Raw genomic sequence first — 16966 nt, forward strand, 5'->3', positions numbered from 1 at the left:
GGGAAAGAGAGAAAAGTGTGTGTAGCACTGTGTTCTGCAATGTGTCGCTGAATAATTGATGCTGTCTCAGAGTTGAAGGGAGACAAGAGGGAGCACTTTCACACACGGTGTAATCTCTGCATCATAAAAAAAGCACATACTGTATGCAGTGCTGTCAGTTTGTAGCAAGAACAGCTGCAAAAAATGTAAGTGAAGCCTTTATTGTTATCCTTTAGTTATTTTAACTAGCCTAATAACACAGAAACCGTTGTATGGTTCTTGTCCAGGTTGAATACTAGCCTAATGACATCAATAAAAGCCAACTGGAGTCCAGCCAGTGAAACAAGCCTGGAAGTGTGGGCTACTCCTGAGTTTGTTATTCACAAGACTTCCAATCAAGAATTGTCAATTTGCAACAAGCTGAAAATGGTTAAAGTATTTTCAAAAAGTAGTAAATATAGTAGTAGTAGCAAATGTGATTATTCTCCCTAAAAGTGGGTGCTCAGCAGAGATCTCTTCAAAAGGCACAATGTAGAATGCTCAGGAAGGTAAAAGAAAGGCCAGAGTAACAGCTAAAGGCTTGACAGAATTATTGGATACATGAACATATCCTTCACTGAAGCTTTTTATGAACCGCTGGTTAACATTTATTACTATTCGCAAATCCTATGCCCTCGATCTACAACAACTTCCAGTTCGACTGAGGACGTTCCAAGTCTCGTATATTGGCTCTGAGGAGACACGACCAAGGATACATGAAAGTATCCTTCACTGAAGCTTTTTATGAACCGACACGTCCCTTTATCAGAAATCAGTTGGTGACTGAACACTTCAAATGAAGGACCCGAGGAAAGAATGTTTTATGTCATTAATGTGTTTCCTTGAGTCTTCTTTCCTCAGATTCTCCTCACATCTTATGACAGTGCTTGTCATAAACCTGGGATGTGCCCACGGTGTTCCCAGCAGGACACCACAGAGGAAGCTCAGTAGAAGCTGGGTAATGCTGGGTATGTCAAACTAAGAAGATCTGCCTTTTGGAGTGGCCCAGACAGTACGCAGACCTTAAGACGCTGTTCATACCAGACAGCCCTAAGAATATGTCTGAGCTGAAGCAATTCTTATGGGAACAAAGGTCCCAAATTCTTCCTCAGCACAGTGTGCACGTCTGCAGACACAATTGTTGACCCATATGAACCATTATCCACATTGTTTAATGGTTGTGCTCAGTAAAGACGCAAAATATTCTAATTGTTTGTTATTAGCTTCAGCACACTGTGCTTGTAAGCCGATAATTCTAAAGCGAGGCTCACGCTTGTGCCTATACCGGGCAGGTGTTCAGTCACCAACTGGAGGCGCTCCTAGCCTACAGGAACACCTTGGAGAAGAGGAACCTACGTCCAAATCGCCGACAAACACTACACTACGAGGCAATTACTGGCTACACATGAAATGCATGTTTATGTACAGTGTATCCAACCTGTGGTAAAACACTGCAAAACTACACAGACCTCCCTCAGAAAGAACTGTGTGCTCATTGGTAACAAATGTTCTTCTGTTGGAGAAGTATAAATACTGCACGTCATTTTTTTTGTTGGAGGTTTGTTAGAAAATAAATGGAAAAAGAGGGAAAATGTTAAACTTTAATACAATGTTTTACTTTTATTACAATTGAATTTTTCATTTAAAAAAAAGAATTGGCCAAAATCTGAACTGACAGGTTAGATTAAAATAAATAAATGGCATTGGCCAAGAAATGTGCATCTCTAGCTCACATACTTTTCCTTGCCACTGAATACATACAGCTTCCATCCCTCTTGACAGTTGTGTGAGCAGGTCGGCAGAGGGAGTCTAGGGCTGGCAGGGTCATGGCAAACCAGAGGGAGACATGTGGCCCACACCTGTTCTAAACTTGCCTCAGACTCACGCAGACAGATCATCACGAGTCAGGCACAAGGTCAGATGGTCATCGGTGGCAGTAATTGTAAAAAAAAAATGTCTGAAACACAACAAAGAGCTCTCTCCTTGCTGCCCACCTCCGCTTGTGTTTTTCCTCTCCCTCTAGTTGGCTCGTCTTCTTATCTGCAGAGGAAGCCTGTTTGATCTAGCAGAGTCCTGCTGTTCTGACTCCTTTCCTCCCAGACATCAAGCGTGCACTCCTCGCTCACTCACTCAAGATTCTCCCTCCCCTCCTTGCTAGAACACAGACACATTCTCCTTATTGTACCAAAGACAACAAAATAATTCATGAATTCAAAATGGCTGTAATGCCGTAGAACCCATGGTGACGCCAGCTGCGCTGTGTGCATATGGACCATGTAGAATGTAAGCTATGTCAGCGATGTATTACACTCAGGACAGAGGCCACCATTGTCAACCCCCGGCAAGAGCGGGACACAATGGAGCGGGACACAGCCAGGGACCTGACTCACACATACTGTAAGCCTTCCTGGTCATTAACAGTAAACAAGACACTGAAAACAATGGGCATTAAGTGTCAGAGTATTGTGCGGCCATACAATAGCTGCTTTAATGCACGACAGCCATGTAAAAGCATTGCTCCAATAAACATTCAAAGCATCCAAAGCATTTATCCAATATGGAAGACAACATTCAGTCAGTAATACCACATCGGAATGTTGACTTTCTTCTTTAGTTTTCCTTAATACAACAGTGAGACCTTATGAATCCTGTCACCCACTGTTGGTGGCTGATGGCAGTAAAACTGCTACATCCTTGCCACCATGACATCTGTGTAAAAAGGGAGAGGCAGATTGGGGCCAAAGGGGTGAGATGTTTGCTATTTGTTCCAACAATCAACTATTAACATAAACCATGACGAACAGTAAAACAAGGGGAAGGTTTAACTTGACCATAACACAGAGACGCTGCCGTCCTGCTGCCCTGGACGACCTCACCCCGCTGAGCTGCTCCAGAGCTTCCCAAAATGATTTAGTTTAATTTATTTTTCTTTAATATGTACTGAATATCAGTCCGCATAGAGTTGGATACACCCACACTACACATTTTCACACAAACTAAATTGAATAACTTCTTTGTCTCTTTTGCTAATGTCTGTTGTCTCATCTTCCACGTTGTGTCCTTTGTCCTGTAAATGTGTTATTTGTGTTGCAATAAAAACAGGTGACGTTCTGATGATGTGTCATTACTGCGACCTGTCAGTCGTTTCTCCCCAGTCACTGCCACATGAGCACGCTGTTCGCATGAATCTGAGACTATAATCATTAACATGTTGTACACAATGTGCAATATTTTGCTTAAATCCCAATTATCTCGTAACTGTGCAAAACTAGTAAAAGCACACCAGTACTCGATTCACCTGCCACCAGCATGCTTTGTCTTTCTTACGTACGTTATACATCATGCAGTATACTTTAAACATCACGCCTCACCTGCTGGGACACTAGCAGCTGCACAAAAGAACACTAGGGCAACATTCTGTTGGCTTTGTTTGGTGTTGGGCAAACAAACAAAGCAGTCCGATAATGAAAAGTCACTTTAACAGCAATATACCGAGATCTGTGTCTAAACAGGGCTTATGCCCCCTAAAGGCTTGCATTCACGTTCAAAGCTAGTGGGAATCTGCCACTCCAGACTGGGATACTCTCTCCTCCACATTCCTCAGAGGGAATACCACCAGCACATGACAAGAGCTCCACTTACTGATTGAGCCACTTAGCCTGCTGCCTCCCACTGTAACCTTAACACAGAGAATGGCTGTGTGTATGTGCATGTGTGTCATGGACAGCAACCTTTAGCACCCTGCACTGCCCCCAGACAGAAAAAAAATCACAGAGAGAAAGAGGAGAAGAGGCAAGATTCGGTGGAAACAGGAAGAAAAAAAAAAAGTGATGGGGCTACAGAAAATGCCTGGGTCAAGCGGCTGTGCCACACATGTGATGAGGTGATTGATGGGAAGGCTCTTTGTGCTAAAGAGCACCCCCACTTTACCCTCTCTTCTTCTGTTCAACACCAAATTTTCCATCACTTCAATACTCAGGGTTTAGCTTTGCCTGTTTCCAAGAAAAAGAATTATTCAATTCTTATTCAAGTATCAGCTCAGCCCAGATCCAGGCAGAAGACTAGACAGAGCGCAGCTCACTGTGTGCAATCCATATGGAAAGCACCAGTCAGCTCCACACCAGCCCGTCATGTCTGGGCCACTGCACAACAGGATTGGGTGTGTGTGTGTATATATAAAGGGAGAGATGTTCCCATTTCCACTCAGTTTGAAGCACATGGACTGAGTCGGAATGTAAAGGGGAGGTGGGGCAGCAGGGGCAGGATGAGGGGAGAGGCGAAGGCAGTAATCTGAGAGGGGTGTCCCACAGCGCAGGTCAGCACATGGTCTCTGTATCCAGTCTTCACTGGGCCCTGTGCACAGCATGAGGGGCACCGACAAGAAAGACTTTGCTTTCAATCATAGGGCTGAACAGAGCATTACAATAGTGCTTAGCAGGCATCACCATATCGAATTGTAACTACTGACAACACTTTGATGATAACAAGAGACGCCAGTGCCATTGCTTCATCTCAGCTCAGCTTACTGCTGCTGCACATTATGCATATATGAAAATATTACTGTGGTTTGCATCCTAGTTATTTATTAATTATGCTCAAAAATGTCTCGGCACATATTATCAATGACAGTTTTATCCTGTGCACTCACGTCACATCACAGTTTTTTGCAGGACCGGTTATTTACCAGCACCGGTTATTGACTCACTTGGCTGCAGCTGCGTCACTGCAATTTGCAAACATGTCTCGTGACCTTTCTAACAATGTAATCCGCAGATCTATTAACAGCACAGAGATTACTGTCTGTGATTGGATCTCGATATGTCAGATATGTTCTTTAAATGTTTTGCTTCAAACACCGGACGACAAACTGCACATTAATGTTTGGAGAATTTTTAAATTTGTCCACAGAAATAGTCTGATAGTTCTGATAGTCTGAGCACTGTACCAAAGAACTGGCAACATGCAATGAGTTTAATCAACATGTCTACATTAGTGTCAGTGAAAAGTGAACATCTGAAGTGACACAGATATGATTTATTGCAGGGCTACTGAGGTAAATGATATTACCTTATAAAACTTTAACTGAATGTAGATCATGCCATGTGCTGCCAAAGCTTAATGAATAGGCGGATTGAAATGTATTGTAAAGCTCCTACCGCTGTTTGTTTTGTTTGTACATGACAAGTTTAGAAACTTTGACATACAGTACGTATTTCACAGCCTCAGGACACACTTAAACATGCATGAGTGAAGAGCACATATCAGTATGTTCTTCACACACACACCATTGCCCCCTGGCCACACTCGGTGAGGCAGAACAATAAAAAGAGTTTGCTAACAGGCGCCTGCAAACCAATGAGATGAATATCAGGCCTCAGGTGCTGCTGCCTCTAAACAGCTCCAGCACAATGTCTGCTGCAGGTAGGGATGAAACGGTTACTGCTTTCATGGTAAAATATATGACGGTTAGTATTATCATTTCAATTTTAATTATCATCAAAAGTGTAATTGATTACCCTGCTTTGAAAAACTCCCCCGCTGAATGTCCAGCATCAAAGTTAGCAACAGTCAGCCAGATGCAGGCGCAGCACACCACCTACGCAAGTTTTGTTTCAGTGGAAAGGATATGCTTCTGCCTTCTAAGAGGACAAGCCTGAGTCTTACGTGGGGTTGTATTTTAGCTTTTGGAAGAGAGGAGAAGGAAACCTACCTGATTGAAAGCGGCCACCCCTGTCTGCAAAACACGAAGAAAGAAAACTTGCTGCAAAAGGGGGCGACACTATAGCCAATGCAAGAAGTGGGGACTTCAGGGAAAATCGCATGATTTGTCTGTCTAACTTGCTAATAGCTTATTATTAACGCAAACTAAAGCTTTCAGCGTTACTGTAAAAACACTAGCCTACGTGTTGCTCTGCTGTGCTACGCCTCATGTGTCTGCAGACTCTATTCACCCATTGCACATAATAACATGTCGTGTAGTTTAGTCACCAAAACAACATCGTTTGTTCATTTAAAATCTGACATTGACCTGGTAGCAAAACTGCTCAAACAGGACAAACACTGTAGTCACTGTGTGTGTGCGCGTGTGTGTGAGACAGATAATAGTGATAATAATCATACATTTGCATGCAGCAGGCAAACCCCATAATGCTGTTGGTCACTTGTCCTCATCTACAAAAAGTGCACAGTGCTGCTGCAAATTTTAGGGTTTTCAATACTGCAAATTATTTCAGTTTGCGTATCAGTACAGGTACAGTCAACTTCTTGTGGTCATCACTCATAGAAACTCATATCTGTAAATGTAATCACATTACATGATACATAAATGTATGTTTCAGTTCCAGATAGTCTAACACCACAAAATGTAGAATTAGCTCATATCACTGTGTCAGACCTGGCATTTTAAACTGTCTAAACACAATCAGCCCCATGAGAGAAGTGAGAGGAGGGTTGAAATCTTACTGTCCTCAGGATGAGGAAGCAGAGGACGCTCCCTTTCAGGACAGCACGGAGTGTTAGCCATTTTTAATCATCATACTGTAGAGGAACAATGTGTGTGCAATGACTGCGGGGAAAGCAACCACAGTGTTCCCCCATTCAAAGTACAGGAGGTTTAAAGCAAAGCTAGGATTCAGCCCTTTGAACAGGCCTCTCTAAGCCTGCATATGTGGGGCAACAAACACTGGGAGAAACCTGCACCAGAGCAGCTTTGATGCTGGGAACAACTAAAATAGAACTGGTGCATCCACATAGCAACCAGAGGGAAGAACACCATGTCCTCACATTCACAGAGGAGAAAAGAGGAGAGAAAAGCAAGAGGCAGCGTGTGTGTGTGTGTGTGTGTGTGTGTGTGTCAGTGTTGCAAATTCAGCTGAGAAGAGGTGATGAACAGCTTCATTAAAACAGCATTAGCAGAGGTGTGAACCTGAATGGCGACTACCATCGTGCAGTGACTGCTCAGTTCTAACAGTTGCAAACAGAAGACAATACTGAAATTCTCTCCTTGGTACCAGCGCAACCCACCCACCCCTCTGAACACTCAGCTGCTTCTCATTTACAGTGTCTGTGGTCAATGAACCCCAGGGTTTCATAAACATCATCCTCAAAAGCATCAGCAACAAGCCAAATTATTTTCAGGAAACAACAGCAACCGTTCAGAATTTCCTTTCACCAAACTGCGCCTCCGTTCCTGTCAAATGCACACACACACACACACACACACAGAGAGAGTATATACCAGCCCACAGTCTGCGGGAGATGACGAAACTGCAGTGACACCACGGAGACAGAAAGTGATGAAAAGAAAGAATCAAGGAGGCGGAGGAGAGCAAATAAGGAGAACAGGGATTCCAAGTCAAAGTGTGAGTATGTGTACAGTGGTAACCTGATTAGATCCTACAGAGGAGACAGATCTACATTATTCCCTCTCATTTTCCCTCCGCTCCTCACAAACTCAGAAAAATGGGGGCAATTCAGTAACCCTAGCAACCAACTCTGCCTGCGTGCAGAGAGAAGCTGCTGATGGGGAGGGAAGGAGGGAGGAAGAGGGAGGTGGAAGTGGGGAGTGAAAAGGCTAATACAAGTGCATACTGTACACACACACACACACACACACACACACACACACACACACACACACTGAATTAAGCAGATGGATCATACAGTATAGAAGTAGCTGAGTCTCTTCCTGCCTTCATACTCTTCTATTCAGGCCTCCACTTGCATGCTCCCCTCCTCCTCTTTTTACTCCTTCTCCTTTCCCCTTCTGACCCCCTCCCTCCCCAATTCCTTTCCGCTCCTTGGTCAGACGTTTTTCTCCCCCTGCTCCGTGGCCACGTATGAGTGCTGTTCAAACACAACCCGTTTCCTCTGGCATCCCTTGGAAATTTAAATTCCTATGTATTTAAAGTCGATGTCTGCTCTCCCATTAATTGTTTTACAGAGGATGCTTGGCTTTAGATAGCAGACCTTAGACATGTTCTCACCAAGACACACAAACATCCTCACAGCTGGACGTGAGTCAGTGTCAGGTGGTGAAGCTCCTGCACGCACGCACAAGGCTATATGTGTGTCGTGTTTGCTGAAATCATTAATCGATAATTGTTGGTTTAAGCTCCCAACGGAGGCATGTTGAAAATGAGCCTATCGTATTTCATCACGGCTGACAACCATCATAAGAGGAAGGGCAGGGGAGAAACAGAGGAGTGAGAAAAACAGAGTTTGAGTTGAAGACCAGCAGCTCTTTTCACAATGATCTGATTGTTCATTGGGCTGAGAGAAAGAAAAAGATTGGAAGAGGGTGAAGGAGTGGGGAATCGACAGACCGAGTACGTGTGCGAGGGGGGGTAGGCCTGAGCGCGGCTCTGCTTTTTACATTTTTACACACTCTGACAGGTTGCTCTGCTGTTGCCATGCACGCGCGTGTGTGTGTGTGTCACATAAGGAAAGTGAAATTTGAACGAGGCACCTGACCAAGGGAAAAGGCTCTGTATTAACTATGGGGGCAGGTCACAGACATTCACACACGGGGTTGAGCAATAACACAGGGTTCGAGCTCTGGCCGACCAGGGCCATTCTGTGTAGAGTCTGCATGTTCTCCCTGTGCCTGTGTGGGTTCTGTCCAGGTACTCCGGCTTCCTCCCACAGTCCAAAGACATGCAGCTTAGGTTGACTGGCGACTCTAAATTGCTCATAGTGTGGGTGCAGGTGTGTGTGGTTGTTTGTCTAACTGTCAGCCCTATGATAAGACTGGCAACCTGTCCAGGGTGGACCCCGCCTCTTGCCCAGTGTCAGTCATTATCTATACCGCTTATTCAGGAATAAGCGGTATAGTTAATGATGTTAAACCCAATATTATTGCATTTTAATAAAATCAACTTTGGATGGGTACATTTCTGGACAAGCTCTACAACATTCGGACTTTTACAAAGCAAATGATAAATCACTTCAGCTGTTCCCTGTGTGTGTGTGTGTGTGAACATGACTGGAAAATGTTTTGCACCTTCTGCTCTTCATGACCTAAGCTAACCTAAGCTGCGTGTCTTTGGACTGTGGGAGGAAGCCGGAGTACCCAGAGAGAACCCACACAGGCACAGGGAGAACATGACAATTGATTAATCACTTAACTGTGAAGATAATCTGCAAATAAAGAGAAATTCAGAAAATAAACATTTGTTGTAGCTAACAGAATCCTGATAAGGGCAACGGCAATTTGTCAACCATCGTCTACACAGAGCTCTCTCAGCCAAAAACTCCAATCTGATTATTTTATCTGTAGAACCTTTAACTGTATTTCATAAACAATGCACTATATTACAATAAAAAAAAAATACATGGAGTACAATAAAAAAAATTTAACACCCATTCCTTTTCCACACACACACACACACACACACACACAAATAGGGAGGAGTAGTCAGGTCTACTTCACTGCAACACCGCTCAGCATTATTTCAGAGAAATCAATTGTCTGGGTGGAATGCTACAGTTGACACAATGTAAAAAGCCCACAACAGGTAACAGCAAAGGATCTGCCAGGCTGGAGGGGTGTGTACGTGCTTTGCATGACTAAATGTGACAGCAGCTTCATACTGCTGCAACATGTCAGAGAAGTCAAGCAGCCCAGTGATTCATGCGGGGGCATTTACACACACGCGCGGCCAGAACGTCCTCGCAACTTCTTCAACACCAAAGCTGAAGCACCAAAAAGAGGGAGGGGAGATTTCAACCTATGCCAACCTTCCTCAATGTTGAAGACCTAGCAAAGGGGTGGCAGCCAGATTTTTAGGATTAGCCAACCACGGCAGACAGAACATCTGTTGCCCAATCAGAACATCTGGAACATTTGGCCCCTGTGAACAGCCATCATCTCACAGCTGAACTCTGACCTCATCCGCTTGGCTTCATCGGCTGCTTTTGCTTCTCTACCTCACTCTGTCTCTTCCCGCATCTCTCTGTCTCTGACATTAATGAGCTGTGGATGCCGCTGTACTACGGCACAGGTTCATTTGCATACTGTAGCTCACAGACATTCCTCTTCTTATCTCTCATCTATCGACTATATACAGCGCAGGCAGGGAGACATCTCAATCCAAATCGCAATAACACACTCACTGACTCATACTGTGTGTCTGCGAGTCTGCGTTGGAAGAGGACAAATCCACACTTATAGCATCGGTAAATTGTGTTTTCGCTCAGGTGCAGCAGCCCTGTAGTAAATTGTCAGAGGGTACTAAAGAATGAGGAAGTAAACAGGTAGAAGGGAACAGAAAACCAGCGAGTCATGTGTGCTGCTGACACAGCACACACTGCTGTGTATAATCAAACACACAAACTGAAAAGACGGTGGGACACCCGATACGGAACACACTGTTCTGCCGTGACTTATCAAAGGGAAGAGGGGGACATTTGTTCTGTTAGTTTCTTTCTACTCTGTGAGGCAAGTGTGAAAAACCCTTACACACCAAGCACAGTCACACTATATGTGTGTGTGTGTGTGTCTTACGTGAAAGACAGGTGATTCCTTTGCCCAGACAAAGCCGTAAGCCGAAACAGGAAGTGTCTCACACACACACACCCCCCTGTATGATCCTTTGTGTGTTCCTGCCTGACTCCTGAACCTCTGTTTCACACAAACATCCTTCCTGACTGATTATTTTTATGTTCTGTCAGCAATTTAAACTCAGCTCACAATATAAACACACACACATCCAGCAGCCCTGCTCTCCACTTCACCAACACACACCAACGCACAGCCACACACTGGTACAGTATATAACGAGTCAACAATACTGTGCAGATTAGTGTGATTGACTTGTGGTCGGTACAGTAAATGCACCACTGGACTCAGTCAATAGAATCCAGCCCTAATTGACAAGGGGTTGTTAATAATAGCACACACAAAGCCCTAAAAGTGCCTCTAATTGATTAGCTTGAAGAGGTCTTCCTACAGTTTTCCAATCACACATGAATGATGTGAAGCCAACTGCAGCAAAGGGTCAGTGTTGCAGTACTGCAACCCTCTGTTTTGTCATTATTCCCTTTCTTCACTCCATCACAGCTTGGAATAAACAAGAAACAGAACCTCCCTACCATTTGTGCCCAAACACCCCTCTGCAGTGGCCCCACTCCTCCCGTTTAAACATACAACAGTCAATAACTTATTCTCTCACAAACAAAAATATAGGCCACACACCTCACACACACACACACACACAAACAGGCACAACCCTGCTTCTAGACACACCTCTTGCTGCATCATCACCTCTCCTACTGTGTGCAAGTGAAAGCAGCCATTTATCCCTAATCATCTCTGGCTTCCGTGTAAACATGCAGCTTAGTAATGTGCACGTAGGCAGACGCAGTTTTAGTTTATAGCCACAGGCGCTCATCCCTATTCAGGCAGAGAGATCAACAACATGAATGAGTTGATTAGCCAGTCTGGAACATCAGCCATTTGGAGATCCTGTGTGTACCTATTTGGTCCAAAGGTCAATACGTTATTCAGACAACCATCACCATACATGCTTCCCTGAGCACAAAACGCCATAATCAACATATTTAATCAGTGACAACTACACTTTCCCCATTCAAGTCAACGGGAAAAGTGTTTCGAAACTTTCGACTGGTAGTCTATTCGCAAAGGGAAGCACTTATTAACATTCCGAGATGTGTGAAACCCTGACAGATAAAAAGAAACATCTGTCAAATGTTTATAAAGTCTCAGCACTCTCTAATTTTCCACTAAAATGTTTCCCACTGCATGAATTAAAGCTTTCCTTTGAAATAATACAGTGAGCTAACAGGTAAACACAAGACGGTGACAGCTGGTGGATGAGCGCAGTGATAAAAAAAAAAACTCTTTCTAAAAGCAAAGTCGTTTACTTGAGTCAACTCCAAATGAAGCGCTCTGTTAACTGCGAACGGTAGGTGAGAAGCTCATTCCTTAATTCCATTTCAGCGCTGTGTGTAACCATTTGCACGTTACGACATTCCAGTCCCTCTTTAAATGTCTCACTTTCTCATTGCAGTTTTTCTTTCTGCTTTTTTCCCCCTCTCACTTTCTCACTCTCTCTCTCTCACCTTTCAGTCACTTTGTACGTGCACGTACACACTTTCTCTCTCTCACACACACACACACACACAGACCCTCTTCCTGAGCAGTAGGAACATTCCTTGCATCAGCCAGAATCCCATATTAGAGAATCAGCACTCTGCTTGTGTGAAATAAAACTGACTGAGAAAAAGATGACATGTTCAAGCCTTCGTGTGCATTTAAAATATTGTTGACGATTCATTTCAGAAGCAAAAATTCTCTTTTCATCCCAATGGCAATGAATACATTAAATGCACCGACGACAAAGAAAAACATCCGTCATCTGTGGCAGCAGTAGTGCACGCTCTGCCCTTGTACACACTGGGCGAGCCAACAGTCTCCCACAAGGCGTTGCAGATGCAGGCAGACGTGTTACCGCCCTGTTTTCATAGCTAGAGCTAGTGAGCTGTGGCAGAGAAGGCACACACAGCACCTTTTGGTAGCAAATGGAGACCGTACTAGAGAAGGTTACAACTAAAAAAAGAAGTTGGATGCTGCAAGAAGTAAAACCAGAATTAACACTGGTGTGACTTTTGAATGGTGGGGATAATTGAAAGAACAAAAGTGGCTTGAAAAGTGGCTGTATACTGGTTTTGTATACTGGTATTTTCCTGAAATCTGTAAGCAAGGCAGTTGGGCAGTGCATGTTGCAGTATGCATTGCAGTGTGCTTTGTGTTTTTGGCAGAGTGGCTTTGGAGAAAAGTCAGAACAAAAGGAACAAAAGGGAGGGATTTCTTCAGTTGTCTACTTTCAAAATCGAGCTTCCTCTAGCTGATTTTTCTAGGAACTCCATCCATCTTTAAAAAAAAAAAGCAATATTTTTCAGCTCCCTGTCAACAGGTGAGGCGACAGTGTCCAGTGACATCCTCGTACCTACTTTAAAGACTCAACTCACAAAGTTTGCAGGGATTTTTTTATTTTTTATTTAACAAGGGAACAAGATTTGACAAAATAAAACAGAAGTATCATGAAAAATGACAGGTCACATTAGGTTAAAAACCAGATAGTAGCATTAGTCAGCTATGTAAGTCTGAGTCCCATTATGAGAGGCCAAATTATCTCATCAACCTCACCTGAATTCCTGAGTACATCTAACATGATGGCTTTCCCAGCATATGCTAAAATTGCATGGGAATACATAGATCTCACTGTCTTGAATGCAGTACAATGATGCTACAGGAGAGTATGAGAGTGCTACAGTCTCCATCAGTGGCCAACTGTACCTCCTTCCTATTCTGAGAGGCAGGTGTGCAGACATGTAGTCATCAAGTGCTTGAGTTACTCTGCCAAGCCCTTGTCTAAGTGCATGTTAGCATGTGCATCCTTCATTTTCTCCTGCTGCAGAACTTGGGAGGATTTATATACATTTTCCCTATGATGCTGCACCATCAGACTGCAGTATATTTCTGACTGATGCCTGATTAGAGCAGAGACATCCAGGTATCTGATTCCTCAGCTGGACTGAAAGGGCAGAGCGGATTATTACCGAGTTGGGAAACAAGATAGAGATGTTAGCAAACACAAGGGGAGACAGATATGTGATGTATAGCTGCTTCATGTGTGGCTGTTTGACACCCTTCATTAGAGAATCTCTAACAGCAGTACACGGGGTAATGACAGACTGTTCCCTAGAGAAGGCAGACTGCTGGGAATGTCACAGCAGACACATGGCATCTTTAGATGACTCTACACACCCATCCACACACACACACACACACACCTCAGTTATGTGGATGCATGGGTTTATCCTTTCACCGGTTCATTCCAGATAGCAAAGTCATTATGTGGAAAACCGTGTGGACAGAGCAACACAGATGTTCAGTAGGGTGCAGTGGAATAAGTGACGGGAGGAACTGATAAAGAGGGTCAGTGGACAAAAAGGTCCACGGTCTGACAAACACAGCAGGCAGCGCTCACAATGCAGCACGGACCAAAAGACTTTATAAAGGCTTCCAAGCATAAACAGCAGTCTACGGGGACATGGAGACAACAACACTAATGTCACTGTGGTGACAGCTACAGGAGTTTCCGGATAGGCAGGTAAACAAGAGGAAAAGGTGATAAACAGTGAGCTGAGTCAAGTTACCCCACGCATGACTGTCCACTAGCTCAACTGATAAGTGACAAATTAAAGGAAAAAAACTTGAAGTGAAAAAACATAAATTCAGATACTTTTATTTAAGGCCTGAGAAGGATCACGGGAAGGTTTGACATGTGAAACTGGCATTAATCATACAACCTGGCTTTTGTAATCATGGGCTCTCAACCCAAGCCAACACCTCTGCATACTGTTTTGAAGAACTATCTCATCTCTCCAGTAGTTTCAGCCACCTGTTGAATCTGATCCATGGGCACTAAAGCAGCTTTTGGCTTTTTGTGGATTAATACCTTCCTACAAGGCTTTCCTTTAATGAGTCGTCCACCTGGATAACCACACCCGAAGATCCAGTTTGACAACGTAACGCTTTAGGATATCTCTCAACAGGTGTGTCTATGCCAGCCCTACAGAACAGGAGGGCCATGAGGTGACATGACTGGGAGAACTGGTGTCCTGTTGCTAAACGGAAACGAAAAGCGGTAGTGATAACAGGCAGGTGGTGGCCCATCTTATCTAGTGATCAGGCACTGCAGAAGCAGTGGAAACATGTTTATGTGGCGGACAATATCCTGTCCTCTCTCTTCCCCTTCTTGCCACCTCTGTGCTTCCCCCTCCACCCCGTTTACAGTAAATATCAGTGCCTGTATAGATCTGCTAAGGATTCATTCTGCCTGACAGTGCCCAGCTAAAAACTGTGCCTGTCTAAGGACAGAAACGTCCACACACACACACAGACACACGTCAGCCAGTAAACAGTTAACTGAGCGCCCCTTTCTAACTACTACAATCTGCTCTCCTGCCCCTGCTCATCTCTGATCTCCTTTATCATCGGCAGAGGCGACAGCAATGCACCGTGATCGATAGACAGGCACAAATTAGCGCAAACTGATCACTTAATTGCAATCTGCGTTAATACCATGCACACTCTGCCATGCTTGCAGCATGAACGACCAGCAGTGCACACCAGCAGTACAGACATGCTGGAGACACAGAGGGAGAGAAAACGCCCTGCCTTGTTCCATGTCGAAACCCCAGCCCTCTGGGTAGTCGACACAACATACACATACCACCGTTACATACGATTCTTTCTCTAGAGACCATATAGAGGCCATATCTGGGTAACAGTGCTGATTTGTGAACGTTTTCTTTCTCTGTTGGCCATCTGCGTGCTGCGTTAAAGGCGAGAGATCACACGCTTGAAAACACACTAACCACGATATCCAATTTATCATTGCAATAATTGGTATATTATTGATCTGCCACGTCCGCATAATGACAATTAACGTTCATTAATGGTTGTAATATAAAGGCAAGCGTACCCTTTACGCCTGATTGGAGAGGTGAGGGTTCAGCAAACCATGAAATCAGCCAAGTCAAGGAAAACACACCATTTAGTAAAGAAGCGCAGATTTAGGGCTATACTGCTTAAGCTTGTTCTACAATTTAATATATGAGAAGCTTTACAAAAAAGTTTTACCTTTAACTTGAGTTTCATATTCGGCCACTATCTCCTTGTCCTTTCGGAATTTCGCCGGAGACGTCATGGCTGAGTTTGCAGATCAACCACTTGCCCTCGCTGCGAAGTCAGTTTTGTCTCAATCAATCACTAAATCAGCCGCGCAGGAGGGAAATGCCACGCTGGAAGAGGTTTTAGAAAAGAACCAGAGAGCCCAGATGAGATTTGCAGCTCCTCAGTGTGCCCGTGGATCTGTATTGTCTCTTTGCCTCTCTTCACTCCGGGCGCATTGTGAGTTTGGCGCTGCTGCTGCTGCTGCTCGACGTTCCCATCCGCCGTCGCGCCTCACCGCTTCCTCAAAACCGGTTATGGTGCAGACAACTTCAAGTAAAAGGAGATTCATTCCCCTCTTAAAAATAGCGATAGCTTGTCAGTTAGCACTCCAAAAAGTTGTGTTTTTTTATGCATTTGCCTTGAGCGGGTAGTGCTTTTGCAGCAGCCCGTTCTCTGGTCTAACTAAACTGGTCTCCTTTCGCCCCTGCTGAAGAGACAAAAGAAGAAACCGAGCGGAGGAAACCGAGCGGAGGTGGAGGGGCTGGCTGTCCAGTGCGCAGGACAGGCATGGATGTACACATGGGTCGGATTCATGTGGGTACGGGTTTTATTAAAGTTTTATTAAATTCCCCCTCCCCCTCTAAAAAAACAGAAAAGCACATTTGACGCTACACCGTTTCCTCTGGTATTTAGGAAGATACTGTAGGTCAGCTGCAATGTGAAGATAGCCTATTCCAGGGTAGTAAGACACTGACCGGAGACAAATGGCATCATACTGAATTAATGTGACAGTATAACTAATGTGTTACTGGATGCAATAGCTAATTATCCTCAACTATATCTAAAAAAATGTCCTCATTTTGTCAGGAAGTCTAAACTTAGCGTTGGCTTGCTAGCCAGGCCTTCAAAACACAACACTAATTGCATCGTTTGGCACAATGCACTGGAAATGCATTAGCCTTGGCTTGTATTTTGACAATAACAGATTCTCCTAAAATTGTCGTTTCTGTTGTCTGTTTTAAAAAGTACCACTACTTCAAAATGTCAAAAACGCCCCTTTAACACCGACAAAACCATAGCCCCGCCCAATTGTATAGGACAAACGCACTGACTGGCCAAGCGGCATAATGTGTATCCAATCAAAGTTAAGTCTGGAGTCGTTTAAAGATAGTTTCAGGAAGTGCCGTTAAATACCAGGAAGTTGTAAACAAAGCTGTCAGATGTTTAGTTAGCTGTTAACTAGCT

At 44.2% G+C, this 16966-nt stretch overlaps 2 protein-coding genes across 3 annotated transcripts in view; one reads left to right on the top strand and one right to left on the bottom strand.

Moving 5' to 3' along the window:
• Nucleotides 1-16224, bottom strand: part of srgap2 (SLIT-ROBO Rho GTPase activating protein 2) — a 56528-nt gene extending 40304 nt beyond the window's left edge. For both annotated transcript variants that reach the window (XM_020592724.1, XM_020592723.1), the window contains exon 1: nt 15689-16224. In XM_020592724.1, the coding sequence (XP_020448380.1) occupies nt 15689-15755 (67 nt within the window). In that variant the 5' untranslated portion in view covers nt 15756-16224. The remainder of the gene's footprint in view (nt 1-15688) is intronic.
• A 24-nt stretch (nt 16225-16248) lies between these two features.
• The window catches only part of LOC109956002 (protein FAM72A), a 2911-nt gene continuing 2193 nt past the window's right edge, over nt 16249-16966 (top strand). Inside the window, exon 1 of the mRNA XM_020592727.1 lies at nt 16249-16319. The gene's annotated coding sequence lies outside the window, so the exon portion shown is untranslated. The remainder of the gene's footprint in view (nt 16320-16966) is intronic.

Source organism: Monopterus albus, unplaced genomic scaffold (genome assembly GCF_001952655.1).
Source record: "Monopterus albus unplaced genomic scaffold, M_albus_1.0 scaffold18.1, whole genome shotgun sequence".
In the NCBI taxonomy this organism is placed as follows: domain Eukaryota; kingdom Metazoa; phylum Chordata; class Actinopteri; order Synbranchiformes; family Synbranchidae; genus Monopterus; species Monopterus albus.